General features: G+C 43.2%; 3 protein-coding genes across 3 annotated transcripts; 1 reads left to right on the top strand and 2 right to left on the bottom strand.

The window, feature by feature from the left end:
• Positions 1-6,165: 6,165 nt before the first annotated feature.
• Positions 6,166-10,103, top strand: LOC128300723 (nuclear distribution protein nudE-like 1-B). The gene is made up of 2 exons (XM_053036892.1): positions 6,166-7,137; positions 7,209-10,103. The coding sequence occupies exons 1-2, from the start codon at positions 6,823-6,825 to the stop codon at positions 8,418-8,420; spliced, it is 1,527 nt and encodes a 508-aa protein (XP_052892852.1). The 5' UTR covers positions 6,166-6,822; the 3' UTR covers positions 8,421-10,103.
• A 792-nt stretch (positions 10,104-10,895) lies between these two features.
• LOC128301739 (actin-binding protein IPP) lies at positions 10,896-14,290 on the bottom strand. Its single transcript, XM_053038355.1, has 4 exons — positions 12,992-14,290; positions 11,930-12,902; positions 11,802-11,862; positions 10,896-11,729 (listed from the first exon to the last, which is right to left on the bottom strand). Exons 1-4 carry the CDS (start codon positions 13,418-13,420, stop codon positions 11,339-11,341), a joined length of 1,854 nt encoding a protein of 617 aa, XP_052894315.1. The 5' UTR covers positions 13,421-14,290; the 3' UTR covers positions 10,896-11,338.
• A 315-nt stretch (positions 14,291-14,605) lies between these two features.
• Positions 14,606-16,791, bottom strand: LOC128302686 (uncharacterized). The gene is made up of 2 exons (XM_053039550.1): positions 14,794-16,791; positions 14,606-14,728 (listed from the first exon to the last, which is right to left on the bottom strand). Exons 1-2 carry the CDS (start codon positions 16,789-16,791, stop codon positions 14,606-14,608), a joined length of 2,121 nt encoding a protein of 706 aa, XP_052895510.1.
• Positions 16,792-17,279: the final 488 nt, after the last annotated feature.

Raw genomic sequence — 17,279 nt, 5'->3', positions numbered from 1 at the left:
TGAAGGATGAGTCCAAATCGTCCAGCTCTTTCAGCTCTTTCAGCTGTGTTCCTCGTCAGATTACATCTGCAATCGCTCCAACGACGGCCGCAAAGGCCAGACCTATTACCCGTCGTCCATGGCGTACCGGTCGTCCATCCCACGGTCCCAAACCCGCCTCCGTTATACTGGGTTCGACTAAAGAGAAAAGTACGAAAGAGATGCAACAGATTTGACGAAAGAGATGAAATAACAATTGATACCTAAATAGACAAAACATGAAAAAGAATGTACACGAAAATGTTAACTTTTTCCATTTAGATTGGTATCATTTATATATGTATTTTCTAGGATGTGACGTAATAAAACTAAATGGCCGAATTAGTAAAGTAGTTGTTCTGCTGTCTCTGAAAACCCCTAGGTTCGAATCTCAGAAAACGATACTTAATAAATAAGAAAAAAGCAACATAAAGCCATAGATATGAACAGCTCCACCGTGTAGTCAGGCATTCACATTTTTTGACGTTTTGGCCGAGGGCTGCTTAAAGGTTGCTTAAAAGTTCGCGGAACTTCGAGGCTGGTTATCTACTGCAAACAACCTATTTAAAGATCGATCTTTAGCGTTGCCAAATTGGCTGCTTAAGCAAATCTGGCTACTTGGGTAGGAAGCTGCATTATTTTTAAAGAGAGAGTGGTCATCCCCGAAAAGCTGCGACTTCGATGCCTAGAACAACTCCACGCAGGGCATCCGGGAATCCAGCGTATGAAGGCGGTAGCACGCAGCTACATTTATTGGCCTTCATTAGATGGGGATATAGCCGACCGCGTAGCCAGCTGTACACCCTGCATGGCAGCTGCTAAATCACCTCCCATCGCCGAGCCACAGTCTTGGCCGAAACCGTCGAAGCCATGGGAGCGTGTACATATAGACTACGCCGGGCCAATAGAGGGTCACTACTTTCTTATCGTCGTTGACGCACTATCCAAGTGGCCCGAAATCGTTAAGACGTCAACCACAACCGCCATGGCTACCATTTCAATTCTGCGAAATATTTTTGCACGTTTCGGTATGCCACGGAAGCTAGTCAGCGATAACGGGGCAGCTTACTGTCGTGACTTTTGCCCGGTTTCCTGCGTACACCCGCCATTCCGATTAGAAGCAGATTTCTTTTCTTTTTTTTTTCTTTATATATTTGATTACAAATCCAAATGTTCAGACCGCTGTCTTACACGTCTGTCCAAAAACTGACTGTCCTTTCGCTTTCTCTTGCTGATCGTCGCTCAATCCTCTTGTTGTGATCCAACCTGGCCGAGCTGATTAGACCAGTTGCTCGCCGTTGACAGTCAAGCTGTCAACGTGTCGATGTATAGGTGAAGGATCAGCTCGGCAGGTCAATGGGCCCTACACCGAAAAAGGGAATGGCGCAAATCCGCTTGGTGCGATCGGTCGGTGTGCGCGCGCGAGTCTAATTTTATAAGTTATATTAAATATATGTAGTAACGTGTACTTTGTGTTATTCAAATGTTACTATTAACATAATATCACGACCGAAACATAAAACCTCTCACCAAACGAACCCTCTTTTTTGTAACTCAGGATCTTAGGATTCTCTCTTGTGCCTCTCTTGTGTTGATAGCTAATCCCCTCCCGACAATTTGAGAGAGAATCCCATACAAAATTTTCGCTGTATTCTCGCCTTATTCTGGCTTTATTGGGAGAAACAGAATAAGGCCAAATGAACAAGGCGTGAGAGACGTCATTCATCCCGTGGTTCATTTTTCTGCTTCATTTTTCGGATGGTTTAATGATGCGCACAATGATTACAACACATTCGCAGATTTTTTTTTTATATTTTCACAAATGTTATATTTATCACTTTTTATTTTAATTCACTGATATTACACGCACACATAAATTTCACCTTAATTAATTAAACACTTTTTTCGCCATACCGCGAAGTCTACTCGAGGCCTACTTTGTTGGCCTTTGTTGTTTTGGTGATGATTTTTTCCTCCAGGTTTTCGTGAAAATATCGAGACAAAACTGTAATTTAAAACAAAATTAATGAAAAACGAGTACTCCTTTAGCTAAGTTTCTTATCTATCCTATTCTCTACACTTACATGATGATGTTCAGTGAAGTACCTGAAGGATTCCTGACGATTCCACGGATTCCCGCTGGATTCGTTTGCAAGGGCGTACTTCATCTGAAGGACGCGTATATAAATGATTTCGATTGCGCTGCCGGAGATGGTTCACCGGTGGAAGAGAAACTTTTCGTTCACGACGCCGACAATGAAGTGGTGGGAACGATAACGTTGATGCGGCAAGTCGTGCATGATGTTGCGATTGAAGATTCCACGACTACTTCCGACTGTTTATTTTCGCAATATTTCAAATGTTGTGTGTCGTGATCGTTCAACATTTTTATTTTCTTCTGTAGCTTCCCTTGGTACTTTACTCCTTAAGTTTAACCATAAGACTGCCGGTCTGTCTTCGCTGTTCGAATCATTGGCTCCTGATTTCCATTTCGCCCGCGTATAGCTATCCTATCTCACTCTTCCGCTCTCTCCTTCTCTCCATATTTCGCCCTATTTTAAATTTAGTAATAATGAACGTTATTTTCGCTGTGAGTCTTATTTGTTTTTTTGTTTTTTTGTACACATTTCTGTTTCTTACGTGTTTCGTGCGTTCATTCCCTGTTCTTCAATCCTTACAACTTTTCTTCCATTTTTATTCTCCAGAACTCCTCTCCACCACTACATTGTGAACGTTGCAAGGCCTGTTTGAATTGGCTGTCAATCAAGTGCTGCTGTCCAAAGTGTGGCAACGAAACACAAAAGGAGGAGCCTTTGGCAAAATCTATTCTGCCAACCCGCTTTAAAGACCCGTCCGAATTGGGACCGGCACCCAATGGAAAAACGCCATCTTTCTACGGTTTGGACACAATGGAAGTTCCCAATCGTGTCGATGGAAGTTCCCAATCGTGTTGTTCCCAATCGTGTCGATTGTGCCACATTTGCGAAATTCGTTGTATCGATTGCGCATACCGCATGAGCCTGAAGGATGAGTCCAAATCGTCCAGCTCTTTCAGCTCTTTCAGCTGTGTTCCTCGTCAGATTACATCTGCAATCGCTCCAACGACGGCCGCAAAGGCCAGACCTATTACCCGTCGTCCATGGCGTACCGGTCGTCCATCCCACGGTCCCAAACCCGCCTCCGTTATACTGGGTTCGACTAAAGAGAAAAGTACGAAAGAGATGCAACAGACGAATTCAAATGGAAATGACAACGACGAATCCACTAACCAGCCGACTGCCGATGGCAAAGATCGTGTCAGGGACAGTGTACCCATTTCGCGGAAAAAAACGGTCGGCTTCCGAACGGATGATCCTGCACAAGGTGATCACAAGCAGAAACCAACGCTTCACCAACGGAAAGAAGTACAATCCAAAGCTCCCGGAATACGTGGTGGAGTATCGAACCATGGGAAAGATGACGCCACCTCCAGGGCAGCTACTGGACCGGATTCGAAAAAAGTGAACCAAAAAGGAGGACCCGGGAAGAAGGCGAGTGTCGGTGGGCCGGAGGCTACGAACACTAAAGTTCGCATATCGGTCGGCTTCCGTACGGATGATCACAAGCAGAAACCAACGCTTCACCAACGGAAAGATGTACAATCCAAAGCTCCCGGAGTACGTGGTGGAGTATCGAACCATGGGAAAGATGACGCCACCTCCAGGGCAGCTACTGGACCGGGCTCGAAAAATGCGAACCCTAAAGTTCGCATATCGGTCACGAACGCTAAAGGGTCTGAAGCTGCAGCGAAGGGAAGCAAACCTACTGGAAAGGGCAGCAAAAAGTAAATCACACTACAACAGTTATCGTTTTGAAGCCTCGATGCCGTCAGATGGCGATACTGTTCGGTTTGTTGCGTATTTCTCCAACATGTCCGGCTAATCGCAGCCGTTCTTATACACCTCTATATTTCGTTATCTTGTATCGTACCTTTGGAACTAAAAATAGAAATTCGCGTATTCTCGGATAAAAAAAAATATTTTACATCGAATTAGTGAAATGGCAAATATCACACATGTACTTTGTTACACCAGTCAAGTAAATCTGGAATGTATTAATAAAGGATGAAATTAAAGATACTAAAAACAAACATGAACATGTTTTTTTCATTAAATAATGTAATAGTTATTTTTCTGCATGATTCTATTTTTAAGAAGCGTTTGTGCTACATTTTACAGCTACAGTTAAACAAACACGACTTTAGATTCGGCACATTCAGTTGCCAGCAGATTCAGCAGTAGTAAATGTGGAGGGGAAAGATAATTTCACGGATAGTGCATAATTTCGTAGTGGAAGTTAACGTGAACCTCGTGACAATTCAACAAGGTACGGTGACACACATGTTGCCATTAAGTCACCGCTTTGCACTCGTCAACAATTAAATGATGCAATAATGAGTTGGAGTGCACCCTTCAGTAATATGTTTTCATTTTCTTAAGAGAAGGTGAACTAATATAGAAGTTGTCGAATAGTTGAAATTAATAAAAGTGTGTTTTAAAGCACATCTGTTTCAACGAGAACATAAATCTTCACTGTACTATACCTATGATACTTAGTTAATTTGAACTGAAAATATTTGGTAATTATGCAAGTCAAGCGAAAACAGCTAAGGCTTTAATGAAGTTATAACAAGTTATCTTACATGGTTTTTTACATAAATTCCAATTTTAATGGTAATTTATTTACCTTCGTAATATTTCTTTTTAAGGTTTCAAGTTTTAAGTTTTAAGTTCTGTTTTAAATTCTGTGGTAACCTATCCTTAAAGTAACCTTTCTTATATATATATTTATATTTATAATGCAAGTTGTTTTCTCTTCTTTTAGCTTCTTTTTATACTTTATGAGCTATTGTTTTGTTATTTGTGTAATGCTAAACTTTACAGTGTTTTTATTCTTTTGTAACATCGCTCCTCATCCGAAATGCTGTAGATTTTCTTTCTTGGTGAACTGAATTTACAAGTCCTATAATAAATTGTCCTTTTCTACATCTTAAAACACTAATCTAACCTTATTAATAGTCTAAACAACAATTTTGGTCAAAAATTAATGGCATACATTTTCCGATGAAAAACTGAACAATTTACACTCTCGCTCACCAAGTTTCTTCGAAAGGAAGAGGAAAATTTTGCATATGGAAAATGGAAAGTGGAAAAATACTACTACACATTTTTTTTGCGACCGCCTACACCGCCTACCGTTTGATCCGCCGCTGTATGATGAACTAACTATCGTGCAGCGAATCAGACTCGACAGGCGACGATTAGCTGATCATGTCATGGCCCCAGACGACCCTCCCCGTATAGTTCTTTTTCGTAATCCACCTGAAAGGAAAGATATGATAAGTTGATGCATGATGCATCCCAAGACTGGGTTCTAATTTGCGTTCTCTGTTGTTATCCTGGAAAACTTTGGTTGCCATGAGTGTTGTGTTTTGCAATGATTCTTGAAATTCGTGAAATTGTTCATCTTTCCACTGCCTCCAAAACGGTTTGGGTCGTTCCAATTCTTTGATCGGGCGTGCAGCAAGGTCAGGTTGAAATAGTTTCAGTAAATTCAGAGGGTGCAATATTTCCAGTAAGGATATGAAAGCTTAATTGTAGTAGGAATATCTATCGACGAAATCGGAACTCGGAAAGACTCCTACAACGGCAATACGGAAGTGGGTTTTATGTCTTGAAAGGGATTGACTACGTAAGGTACATTAAATACAGGTAAATAGTCAGCCTACAATAATTATATTTCAATTGATATCAAATATGCACAAGACGGTACAAATGAATCGTATTCAGTTCAAGATCAAACAAATTACCAATTCCGCATTTGATCACAGGGTTGGCAAAGCGACTACAAAGGAACGATTGAAACAGGTTCAAAATTGTACCGAAACTTGAAAAAACGTTCTGGTGAAAAGGAAATACACGTCTTTTCACGAATATTTTAATATAATATAGGCTTAAAACGTATATGATGTTGATATTTTTAATATTTGCATTATTTTCAACCGACTTTTTATATTTTCCAAAACACTCAACGTACTATAGGTACCTTGTTTGCTAGAGCGCACCTTGCATGTAACCACTTTGAACCAAGATGACGCTGTCAGAGAAGTTTTCATTTTGTGTTTTTGCGAGCATAAAAAAACGAGAAGAAAGAAACAGAACAGAAATAAATAGTGTCGTAAAATGAAAACGCACTTGGCTTAGCACAGAAGAAGCATCTGCGATAGTTTGTTGTTGTTGGTGGATAGTGCGGAATCGTTAATTGGTAGTGCGACGTGCAATATCACGGGTGCTTTTGTGCAATCCCACGCAAGGGCACGCAAGCGAACACTTGCATCGCGTGCGAGGTGGCACTTCCTCGGGTGGTCCTCGGGTCACTTCGTCTGTGCGTCAGGTGCAGGAAGCGTAGAGGACAGGACCTCCTCCCAGGACTGAACGGCACCATTTCCGCTGAAACTCATTAGTATCGCTTGTACGTTGTGCGACGTTCGTTTGTTAGTGTCGTTTGTTCGCCTTGAGTCGACATCATTACATGTGTGAGGTGGAACGGATGGGAAGAATTGCACAATTGATTTTTCTTAACCACGAACCACGAAGGGCTGTCACCCACACGCCTGGGTGTGAAGCTTGAAAACAAACATTAGCGACCGCATTGGAAGGATAATTGGCAGAAGTTGAGGAAAGTTTTCGTATTCTGCTAAGTACAAGCAAGCTCAAAGCAGTAAAATCAAATCGTGTTCTGTGAAGGCTGTAGAGCGAGTTCATCATGGAGGACAAACTGTTTACAAGCGTTGAAGAGGAGTGCCTGTATTGGAAGGAGCGATGCCTGAAGGTGTCGCAGGAACGGGACGATGCGCAACGGGAGTTCGATGACTTCACCACCGAGTCACAACAGCTGGAAGCTGAGCTAGAAATGACGGTCGAGCAGCAGGAAAAGAAGATTCGCGATCTGAACCAGTTGGTGAATCAGCTGCACAGCGAGAACGAATCCTACAAGAGGAAGATGCAATACACGGAAAATGAAACGAACAAAATCGATGCCGACTATCGACAACTGGCGAAGGAGAATGAAAAACTAAAGGTAAGTAAGACGGTTCATTTGGCAACCAAGGTTAAGGTCTTCAAAGATTCTCACTCGCATCCTGGTTTTAGGTGTACATCCGAGAACTTGAGCAGAAAAATGACGATCTCGAACGGGCAAACCGGGTAGCCAGTGAAAGTGTAGCGGAATTCGAATCGATGTTAAACCAAGCGTACGAGAAAAATGCGCTGCTTGAGCTGGAAGTAGACGAGAAAGAACGTATGCAAATCAAACTGCAGCGATTAATGGACGAGGCTCGTGATTTGAAACAGGAACTAAAAGTTCGCACTCTGAAGCCGGATGACGGTGAAAAGCTGGAAGAGGGCGAGATGAGCGTAAGCCGAGATGAACGAAACAAGCAGCTTGATCCATCGAATGAAAGCACATCCACAACAACGATCGCCACAGCCGTAACGTCTGGGATCGATGCGCAGCAAATGAATAATGTTTGTCTTGACGGTGGAACAGATCCGACCGAAACGGCATTAGCTGGCACAAAGTTAGAGACGCTTAATAACAACCTTAACAGCAGTAAGCAGCGCAGTTCGTTCGGTTCCCCCATGGTAAAACTATCGGCGAGTAAACTGAATGACTTTGGTCGTGAAACGTCCATGGAACAGCAGGAGCCTGCTAAAACAATGGATGGGATCGTAGGAGACAGTGTAAAGGCAGCACTCCTATCTCCCGGCAGTCAGTTGATAATTGAACGAAATGGAAACAACGCATCGTCCACGGCACTTGTCCCTGGTGGTCTTGGCGGAATAAATGCTCCGATGGCTCCAAGTGATCGCGTTTCAACGCTCAATATCGTTGCCGATCTGTTGCGACGGCTAGATAACATGGAGGCTAAGTTAAAGGCATGGAAAATACGTAAACCCTCATCACGCGCAGGGCCGGGCAGCGCCGGTACGATGACCAGCAATCGGACATCACTACACACCAGTAATACCATCTCGAATCTGCATCACAGCAGCGGCACGGGTGGGTTGATGAACAGTAATCACCAAAACCACCAGCATCATAACCATAGTAACCATCAGTACCAAAGCCACCACCACACAGACAGCAATCTCTCGCTCAATTCGGTTGGATCTGCAGAAGGTATGTTGTTGTTAACTTCACCCGTCAACTGTTGCGGCACTGGAAGCAGCAGTACCATCGGCGGTAACGTGCAGCTACACTCGTACCAACCCAGCACCATCACCATCGGCACGCAGACATCCCAGCATCTGCCCGCATCATCGTTGGCAGCAAAAACGGAACTGTTGCGTACGAACAAGTAATGGTACGGTGGAAACCAGTTGTTTCGAGCCCTCTGAAACCCACCCGTGCACAATACCGCCGGACGGAGATTGTGTTGGCACACAAAATGACGGCATAAATGTTCGTAACATCTGTTATTGCCTATTCGAACATTCTCTTTAGCAACCAGCGCTTAAAATAACGATAGTTCTTTGCAAGGGATCGGGAGCACCGATAGACACTGGTGACAAAAGTGATTTAATTTAAATTTACCAGTTTTTTATGTTACGTCGTCCCCATCCGAGCGTGGTAATGAACTTTTTTTGTTGTAATAGTCAGTCTGCTGGTATGTAAGTTGGTTTTAAAAGTAATTCGTCGGTTCCGTGTTTTTTAAGTAATCTCTTCATCGGTTGTACATATTAACCATAACGTATGATGAAGATGAACACCGGTGTGCAAAACAAACAGGTATAGATGGCCACCAGGGCTCTGGTGTAAGATTTGTCTAATGTAATGATTTGTATTTTCCCTATTCTCATTAGAATTATCTATTTATGATATTTATGGGAGAATGGCACCTGTGTGGAATTGTGCTGATGTGTGTAGCTTTTCGTTTTGTTTTAATTAACTGGAGAGATGTTTGATAAGAAATTCCTCCACTATTGTGAAGATAAACTATTTTTGAATTGTAAAATGAGTTTTGGAATCGTTGATCGTTTTCAAAATGTCAAATGCTTACTGTGCTATCAAAATACCGACAAAAACTACAATAGTTAGAGGAATTAGTTAATGATTTGGTATATCACCAAGCTCGAATGGACCACATCGCTTATTCTGCGGTAAATTGAACAAAAAGCGCTGAATCTATCATACTTGGTGACACTCAATTGTACTGCTTAAAGTGGCGCAACAGTGATTGAAATAATATTCGTTTAGCTGACGCTTGCCCGTTTTTAACAGCAAAATGAAGGCGAACATACCGATTTTAAAATCAATCGAATTGGAAGCTTTCCATCACTTAAACGTACTGATGCCCAAAAAACTAGTTGATTGTAATTAAAGGATCGTCTCATTTACAAAAATTTGTCCTTTTTTCAGTGTACGGTTAAATTCGCCCTGATCGGTATACCACGAATTTGTAAGTAGGTTTGAATATTATAGAAAGTACGAAAAGAACGAAAAGGATACAGAAGTTTATTTCATAAATGTATAGATAAAATTGTGTCTGCTATTAGCAAGGGCGAACGAGCAATATAGCCCCAACTTAAGGATAGAGAACAAGGACAGAAAAAAATTGAAACCATTACGGCGCTACTAACCTAAACTCCAAACTGTTTGGCAATGTTATAATATGAACTACATTCTGCAATACAATGGACAAATATTTCACCCATTATGTGCTCAGAGCTAAAAACATGATGGTGTACCACTTTAGTAAGAGAAATAGGGATTGGAAAATAAACTACCCGCTGGTATGCGTATAAAAGAAAAACTTTAGGGCAACGTAACCGTACAAATTGGGTTAGAAAAAGTGAGCTTGTGTAATTTGAAGTTAGACAAACAAAGAAAGCTAACAAAAAGGCATCATGTAAAACAAAACGAAACAAAAACATTGGTAATAGGAACAGAGTAACGCAAACAAAAAACCTAGCAAGGAAAGTGATCAAGACTAACGCATAATAAAGGCTATATTTATTCAAATGGTACATGAATAACAATAGTAAAAACACACACAAATGATATTTTTTACTGTATTTTTTTTTTGTTAGAACGGCCTAGCCACCTGTACGACTTTACCACGTGGCTGGGTAATCAATCCTTGCTACGGCGGATGGGTCCGGAAGGAATTTTGGTCCGGTCCGTTCGTGTGAAAACCGGCGCCGCTACCATAATGCCACCCATCGGGCCGCCCGTGATATTTTTGTTTATCAATATTTATTTCTTACCAAAACATTATGTCTATTAACACTTCTCAATTTCTATTATTACCAATAGTCCGATGCTGGTACCACCAGCGGTCCTGCCAACACATCCGGTTTCACGCAGGGGTGACGGACATATAGGCGATCGCAAGTATGAAGCTATACAAAATACATATATCTTGGGTCAAAGGTCATCACCGACAATAAAAAATGGTTTTAATTTGACGAATCTCTTTTTCCGCGTTCCAGAGAAAGATGCCCAGGAGGAATTTTGGAGGACCTACTAGTATGCGTAGGACTGTAAGTTGGGGGATGACTCTTGCAAACCACCCCGAATACAAATGCAAAGAAAGGACACCAGAAAGTGCTCATTATTGTACAGTAAATTGTGCTCGTTAGATTGCAGTGGTCTGGTCATGCGATAATGGCACATAAACCCAAACCCCAATGGTATGCTCTTCGGATGAGGTGATGGTGTTGATGAGTCCGACAGAAAAGCATGATTATTTGAGACTGGCACGAGTCCTGTCTCACGGAAGCAGTCATAGCGCCGGATAACAACAAAGAACAACCAATAGTTTATCAAAATACTTTATTGAGAAATATTACAAATTGACAAATGAGAATTGAAACAGACGTCAACCAAATTGTATTACAACTTGGGTGTGTTGCCGTCCGGTAGATGATACTGGGAACGTACTCAAAGGAAGAATATTATACTTTTGCATTCACGTTTCGTGTATCTAAATTGGTATGCGCACACTTATATATGTTTAAAAGATTCCTTCATTAGTGGGGACTGTCTGCAGTTCAGTTTTAGAATATCGATTACGTTCACTACTGCCACCGGAAAGAAAAGCAAACAATGAAGCGGGCAATATACGCGTTTTTGGTTGTTTTGTAAAGGAAGAGTCCGGGCGATTGACACGGATTGCTATTGAATCGCGGCGCTTCATAAGCGCATCTTTGGTTAGCAGCGATGGCATTAGCGCAGACGGAAAACAAGCATGACTCTCTCTGTAATGTCAGACATCTTTCTAGACAACAACCGCACCGGCCTCAGAACGACTGGTGGGTAGATCGGGACATACCTTCCACTGGTCTGTGATGGGGTCGTAGCACTCGAACGAGGCAATTGTAATTTGCGCCCGGTAGAAATTGATTTCGCAGGGTTGATCACCACCGGCTACGTAGAGTAATCCGTCGGCAGCGGCTACGGCCGGGCTCGAGCGTCGTACTGTCATCGGTGACACCATGGACCATTTGTCCTCATCGAAACTGTACCGTTCGACGGTGCGCAAAACTTCCTGCTGGCTGCTGTTGCCACCGACCACGTACAGATGTCGATCCAAGATGGCCACCCCCATCTGGCAGCGAGCTGTTTGCATTCGAGCGAGCACTGTCCATTCGTTCGTCACTGGATTGTAACTGAACAAGCCGCGGGAGTGTAAAAAACGAAATTAATAGTGCATTTATTTGACTTATCGTCGGTAAACTTACCTCATCAAATCAGTTAGATACCGCGAATGAGTATTACAACCACCAACGATGTATATTAATCCTGAGTAAATTGAACAATTCGGTTAAAAAAGGTGATTTCGTCTCAATCAATCTTCTCTCAATCTCACCTTCAAAGCTTACGACGCCCATACTAAACTTTGGGCCCGGAAGATCACCTACCATACGCCATGCGTTTTTCATAGGATCGTAACATTCGATCGAACCACCAATGTCTTCTCCAATCCAGCCACCCATCGCATACAGCGTGCCACCGAGTGTGCACAGCCCGAACTCGCAACGCGGTACATTCATCGGTGCCATCGGTTCCCAATTGTTGTTCTGTGTATCATACACTTCTCCATTAGCCAGTATCTGGCTGCCGCGTTCACCTCCAATCACGTAAATCTTTCCCCCAAGTGCTGCCACACCCGGCAGTATGCGTCCAATCTCCATCGGAGCCGACTCTATCCATTCGCGTCTAAAGATGTCATATTTGATAACCGACTCGAAGATCCAATCTGTTGGCGTCCAACCGGCCGACTGTTCGCGCCGTGAACCCCCAATTACGTAGATGCTTTTCTTCGCACACACCCGTGGACATACGCGCAACGGAACCAATTGTCCTCGGCGAGACGTTAGATCTTTCCGTACCGAACGTAGCGCAATTTTGAGCGACACATCACGGCACTCGGCAATGGCCTGATCGATCAGCCCGACCGGTACCAGTGCGATGCGTACGTGCGACAAGATCTCAAACACGTACTGGCGCCGTGGTACCACATCCTGCCGTATCCAACGCAGGGCAGCATTGAACACCTGATACTCGCTATCGACACGCAGCGCCTCGGATGCGATCACCTTCACGAGCATTGTGTGGGGAATGTCAAGCAGTTCGTCTTCGAGCGCCACCTTCGGGAAGTTGCTGTGGACAAAGTTGGCCGCCACGTCAGCAAGCTGGCGGCAGTTGTGTGCCTCGGCGAACCGCAGTATACCGAGCGCGTTCGATGAATGCAGTTCTCGGCAAAGGTATTCGCAGCATCCGTCAACTACCTCCGGCACCTGCAACATGTCGGCTGCGGCTAACAGTTCCTGTACATTGCTCTGCGTGAAGGGAGAATTGGGAGAATAAGAAGGAAGCAATTAGTTAACACGCTGGTTTATCTCTCCGGCGGTCCAACGATTCAACACACCTGTTCGATTTCGATTTGTCCAGTGTAGATAAAATCGACCAGCAGCTCCAAAATGTCCGCTCGTATCGAGTGCAATGTGACCGTCTTCTGTTTGCCCTCGCTCAGCCCCAGCTCTGGCCGGAACATGGCCTCGAAGTATGCGGAACTTGCGCTCAGTACGGCCCGATGGGCGTGGACGGATGTAGCATCGCCAACTTTAATCTCTACATCACAGAACCGTGAGTCAAGCCGAAGGGCATTAAGATTAAGCAGCATCTTCTGCGCGTAATGTGGACAGCTGAACCGTGGTTTACCACTGCTACCTGCACTACCCGCCACCGCCCCAATCCCTGCCTGTGACAGGTCCGTTGGAGAAAGAGACGTTTGTGTCGATAGGGAGCAAATAATGTCCCCGCAATTATTACCATTGCAGTTGTTTAGCGGAGGCATTGTTCACTCCAATTGTTTTCTGTTCGCTTAATACTTTTTTTGTTTCTAGCAGGGTGTAAGCACTTTTTATCTCACTCTCTTGCTCCTGCTACGTGTGACGGTGTCAATATTACAGCATCATAAAGTTGCACTGACACTGATTCACACCTTCACCTTTTCACTGACTTTTTTCTTTGCAGAAAAAAGTGTAACGAAATCGTCCCACACCACAAATTTGCAGCAAAAAAAGGCTTTGTTTTACGCACTATGCTCCACTGCAGTGCAGTGTCCAACCAGGCCGGACACGGTGCCAGAGTAGCAGCACTAGTAGCATCCGTCACACAATTTCGTTACTCGATGGTCTTTGCGATATGTGCCTTAATTAACGCATACATCATTCCAGAGCTGTGGGTGTGCGGTTTATTCTTCTTCTTCTGTTGTTCGGTTGCTTTTGTTCTTAGTACGCCCCGCACACGACCTCTCACTACCGTGCATTCATGGCCTGCTCGAGCGACTAATCAAAGAATCTATCATTTAATAAACCATCTTCCGTCGCGTCCCCAATGGTTCGTATTGACTACGACCCTTCACTTCACTTGAAAGTTGTATTCACTAGTTAACAGCCACTGTGTCGCTGGTTTAATTTCCGTTTGTTCACTGGAACCGACGGACGGAAGCAAAAAAGCGCACACGATTTAAACAATTACTGCAATTCACGAAGCACACACGGCAAGTCCGTACGATATTGCTGCAAGTCCATAATATGAGAATAAGTTTTTTTTTTCTGGTGAAAACTACATCAAAGAGACTGACTTTCATAAATCTCTCTGCTGCGGTAACATCAGACAGAGGATCTGCTGTAATACTGCTACTCTCTGTTGGCAAATCGTACAAAATTTCTCCAACATTAACCTCTCGCACAATACGCAGCAGCAGTAGTACGCAGTATACGCGTATACGTACGCAAACAATTTCGTCCGCACGATGACGTCCGTTTGGTGGTGTGCGTGGTTTGTTTTTGTTTTGCCAATCATCCCAAAAACGTATCGTGCTTTCTGTCACTAACACACTCTCGCATCAGCTGTCACCTGCTGGACGGCGGGGACGAGCACAACAGATTGAAGAATGTGGTTTGCTAGAGTAGGCTCCCAAAGAACAGCTTGTTGCGTTGCCGCAATCGTCGCGGGATTTGAAATAGGCTCCAAACTAACTAAAAACTCGAAGGCAGGCAGGCAGATCATCATCAATGATATCGTTGTTACGCACTTTCCGGTACAGCTTCGTTATTAAATCATCATCCGTGATAGCCTGTAGCTCGAGAAACATACCCTGAAAGGATAATACGAATTAAGGATAAGTTACACATTGTAAAGTTCGGTCAAAAGACTGTTTACTTTTAATTTATCTCTCCTTTGTACTATTTCAGCATCATATTCATCATTATCCAGTAAAAAACGTTTCACTAAATCTATTGCTAGCGGGCAGATTGTTGTAAGGCACATAGTTGATCTGGCACCATGCCAGCTAACGGTGACTGATTCATCCAAGGCGGACCACGTGTCGGAGATGTTATTTTCCAACCAACTAGAAAAACTAACAGCCTTGGTTTTTGATTGTTCATTCCGGATGCAGTACGTGATGGGGCGCTGTTCTCGCTGCGATAAAACTGGATAAGGATTGTTTCGTGATACTATATCACTAGCAGCCAGCTTCACACTTGATTGAAATGAGGTTGTCGACGATGGAACATTCTGCACTAGATTGCTTGCACATTCGTCCGGTGATTGCACAGATACAGGCATCGGAATAGTTAGCAGAAGATTTTCATTCCCATGATTAATCGTTGTTACAAGCATGAAGCGAAATGTTGGAAAACCATTTGCTAATCCCCGTTTGTTTATAACACATATTCCATGAAGAACACCGTCCGAATTGAATGTTGTATGTACGGGATATGCGACAAAATGTTCGTTGCGCTCTATGTAGATGCTCCAGCATTTCTGCTTCACAAGAAGGGCGAAGAATCCTAGATTGATTTCTATCTTCAGACTAGCGAAAAGACATACACCTTCGTTCTCCTTCTGATTTCCCATAAAGAGAATGCACCCTTTCCTTGTTGGCATTTCGCGGGTGAAAGTAATACCCACGCGAGAAACCCTCTCGAACACTGCCTGATTTTTGTGCAAAGCAAGTACGTCGTATTTAGCTTGTTCAGTTTGCATTGCCTCGTCTAAGCGTTTGTCAAAGTGTATCTCTTCCGTAAGCCTTTTCGTCACGCGCTTCGAAACCATTCGTTTGTCTGCTCCAAGTACAAACATCTTTGGCACGTCTGCAACACTCGTTTGCTTTCTATCGGAACAATCGACGGTATAGAATTGATTGTTGTCTGTTAGCAGCAGAGCCATCGATTTGCTTTCTAACATCGCAATCGCAATCACTCCTCGTACTGGAATTTCTTTCACTTCTGTTACGATTTGCTTTGTTTCTTCTGAGTAGTAGAAATGCACACGCTGAGTGCTAACACCGTTAGAGTACAGAAGTGCATTATTTTCCTTCTCAAAGGCGTATGCCTCGATGGGGACCGTAAGATAAACCGAAGAGGTAGCAATTGTAAGAGCTTCCGGAGATAATGATTCACTAAATACCACCAGAACGCCCGATTGTAGTAACACTGTAAGGCAAACACAACTTTCCGACAGATCAAAATCAATCACACACGTTGCAAAACAACGCACTGCTACCAAATCGCTTTCACCTGTATCTTGTGCCACCAGCCAGTAGAGACTGTTGTTGATGGCTATGAGCAATATTGAGTCTCCGATGGAGTGTTTTGTAAAGCCCAAGAAATCACTCAGAAATCGTTTATTTGCTTCATTTACAACAAAGCTTTTGATGCTAAATCGGGCACTGACATCGATACCTTCCATCACGAGGTCGTAACGTTTAGTGATACTGGGAGGCGACAATCTTGTAGAAGTATCCACAACTTCCAACACCATTTGCCCCCTTCCCGTTTCTCTTACTACGAACAGTTGACTTTTTGCACGACTCCGTTCAACGTGCAGGACGCGATTATAAGTGGCGATTTTCACAAACTTGCTGTCCACCAAATCGTTTACCATCAATTGACCATACGTCGAAATCAGGAACACATTCGTATCAGTGGCTTTTAATGCACGTATCGGTTCGTGCAATTCCAGGTCACACTGTGTGAATAAAAGGTCCTCATAGAAGGTACGATTCATATTTGCCACGGACAGAGACACTAGTAGTTCTGCACTCGTTACCATCACCGTCGTAGTTTGTAAATGCTCATTCACTGCACATGTCATCGCAGTTGGATAAAAATTGCCATTTGGTAACTTCCAACGAGGTTGGCACTTCCACGACATGTTTCAAACTCAGCGATAAAAATTGGATTCTATTGTTTTGAAGTGTATGTAGGATTACATGGAAACTGCAGCCGGCGAATTGGCGCCAAATGGAAATGACAACAAACAACAAACATAAAAACCAAGCTCGCTTGAAACGAAGCTGAGTTGAAGCAATATGGCTCATTTTTATGTAACAATTCAAACAACAAACGGAAATAATAAATAATTGAAAGTGATCGATTAATGGAAAATTTAAAATATTTCTTCAGCTACTTATAAATCCACCAAGTAAATCTAAACACCAAACCAAAATATGATAAAAAAGTTCAAGTTTTGAACTAAACAGCGTTAACCCTGTCACATAATTTTAAACTGTCAAACCACCAACAGCTGTGTGCTTGCACACAAAAACACCGCAGAATTCATGTGAATTCATGTAGAAATATGTGAATACGCGCTGAAGCCGCAAAATTTAAGTGCGTACCAATTGAAGACCACGTTCTAAC

Source organism: Anopheles moucheti, chromosome 3, assembly GCF_943734755.1.
Source record: "Anopheles moucheti chromosome 3, idAnoMoucSN_F20_07, whole genome shotgun sequence".
NCBI classification, from domain to species: domain Eukaryota; kingdom Metazoa; phylum Arthropoda; class Insecta; order Diptera; family Culicidae; genus Anopheles; species Anopheles moucheti.
This window is presented reverse-complemented; position numbering and strand designations above follow the sequence as displayed.

Excerpts from the sequence above, each read along its gene's own strand:
- LOC128301739 (XM_053038355.1), bottom strand. The coding sequence starts at position 13,420 with ATGCCTCCGCTAAACAACTGCAATGGTAATAATTGCGGGGACATTATT. Across the intron at positions 12,903-12,991 it reads GACAAATCGAAATCGAACAG|AGCAATGTACAGGAACTGTT; the intron begins GTGTGTTGAATC and ends CCCTTCACGCAG. Across the intron at positions 11,863-11,929 it reads GGGCGTCGTAAGCTTTGAAG|GATTAATATACATCGTTGGT; the intron begins GTGAGATTGAGA and ends CAATTTACTCAG.
- LOC128300723 (XM_053036892.1), top strand. The coding sequence starts at position 6,823 with ATGGAGGACAAACTGTTTACAAGCGTTGAAGAGGAGTGCCTGTATTGG. Across the intron at positions 7,138-7,208 it reads AGGAGAATGAAAAACTAAAG|GTGTACATCCGAGAACTTGA; the intron begins GTAAGTAAGACG and ends TCCTGGTTTTAG.
- LOC128302686 (XM_053039550.1), bottom strand. The coding sequence starts at position 16,791 with ATGTCGTGGAAGTGCCAACCTCGTTGGAAGTTACCAAATGGCAATTTT. Across the intron at positions 14,729-14,793 it reads AAAGGAGAGATAAATTAAAA|GGTATGTTTCTCGAGCTACA; the intron begins GTAAACAGTCTT and ends TTATCCTTTCAG.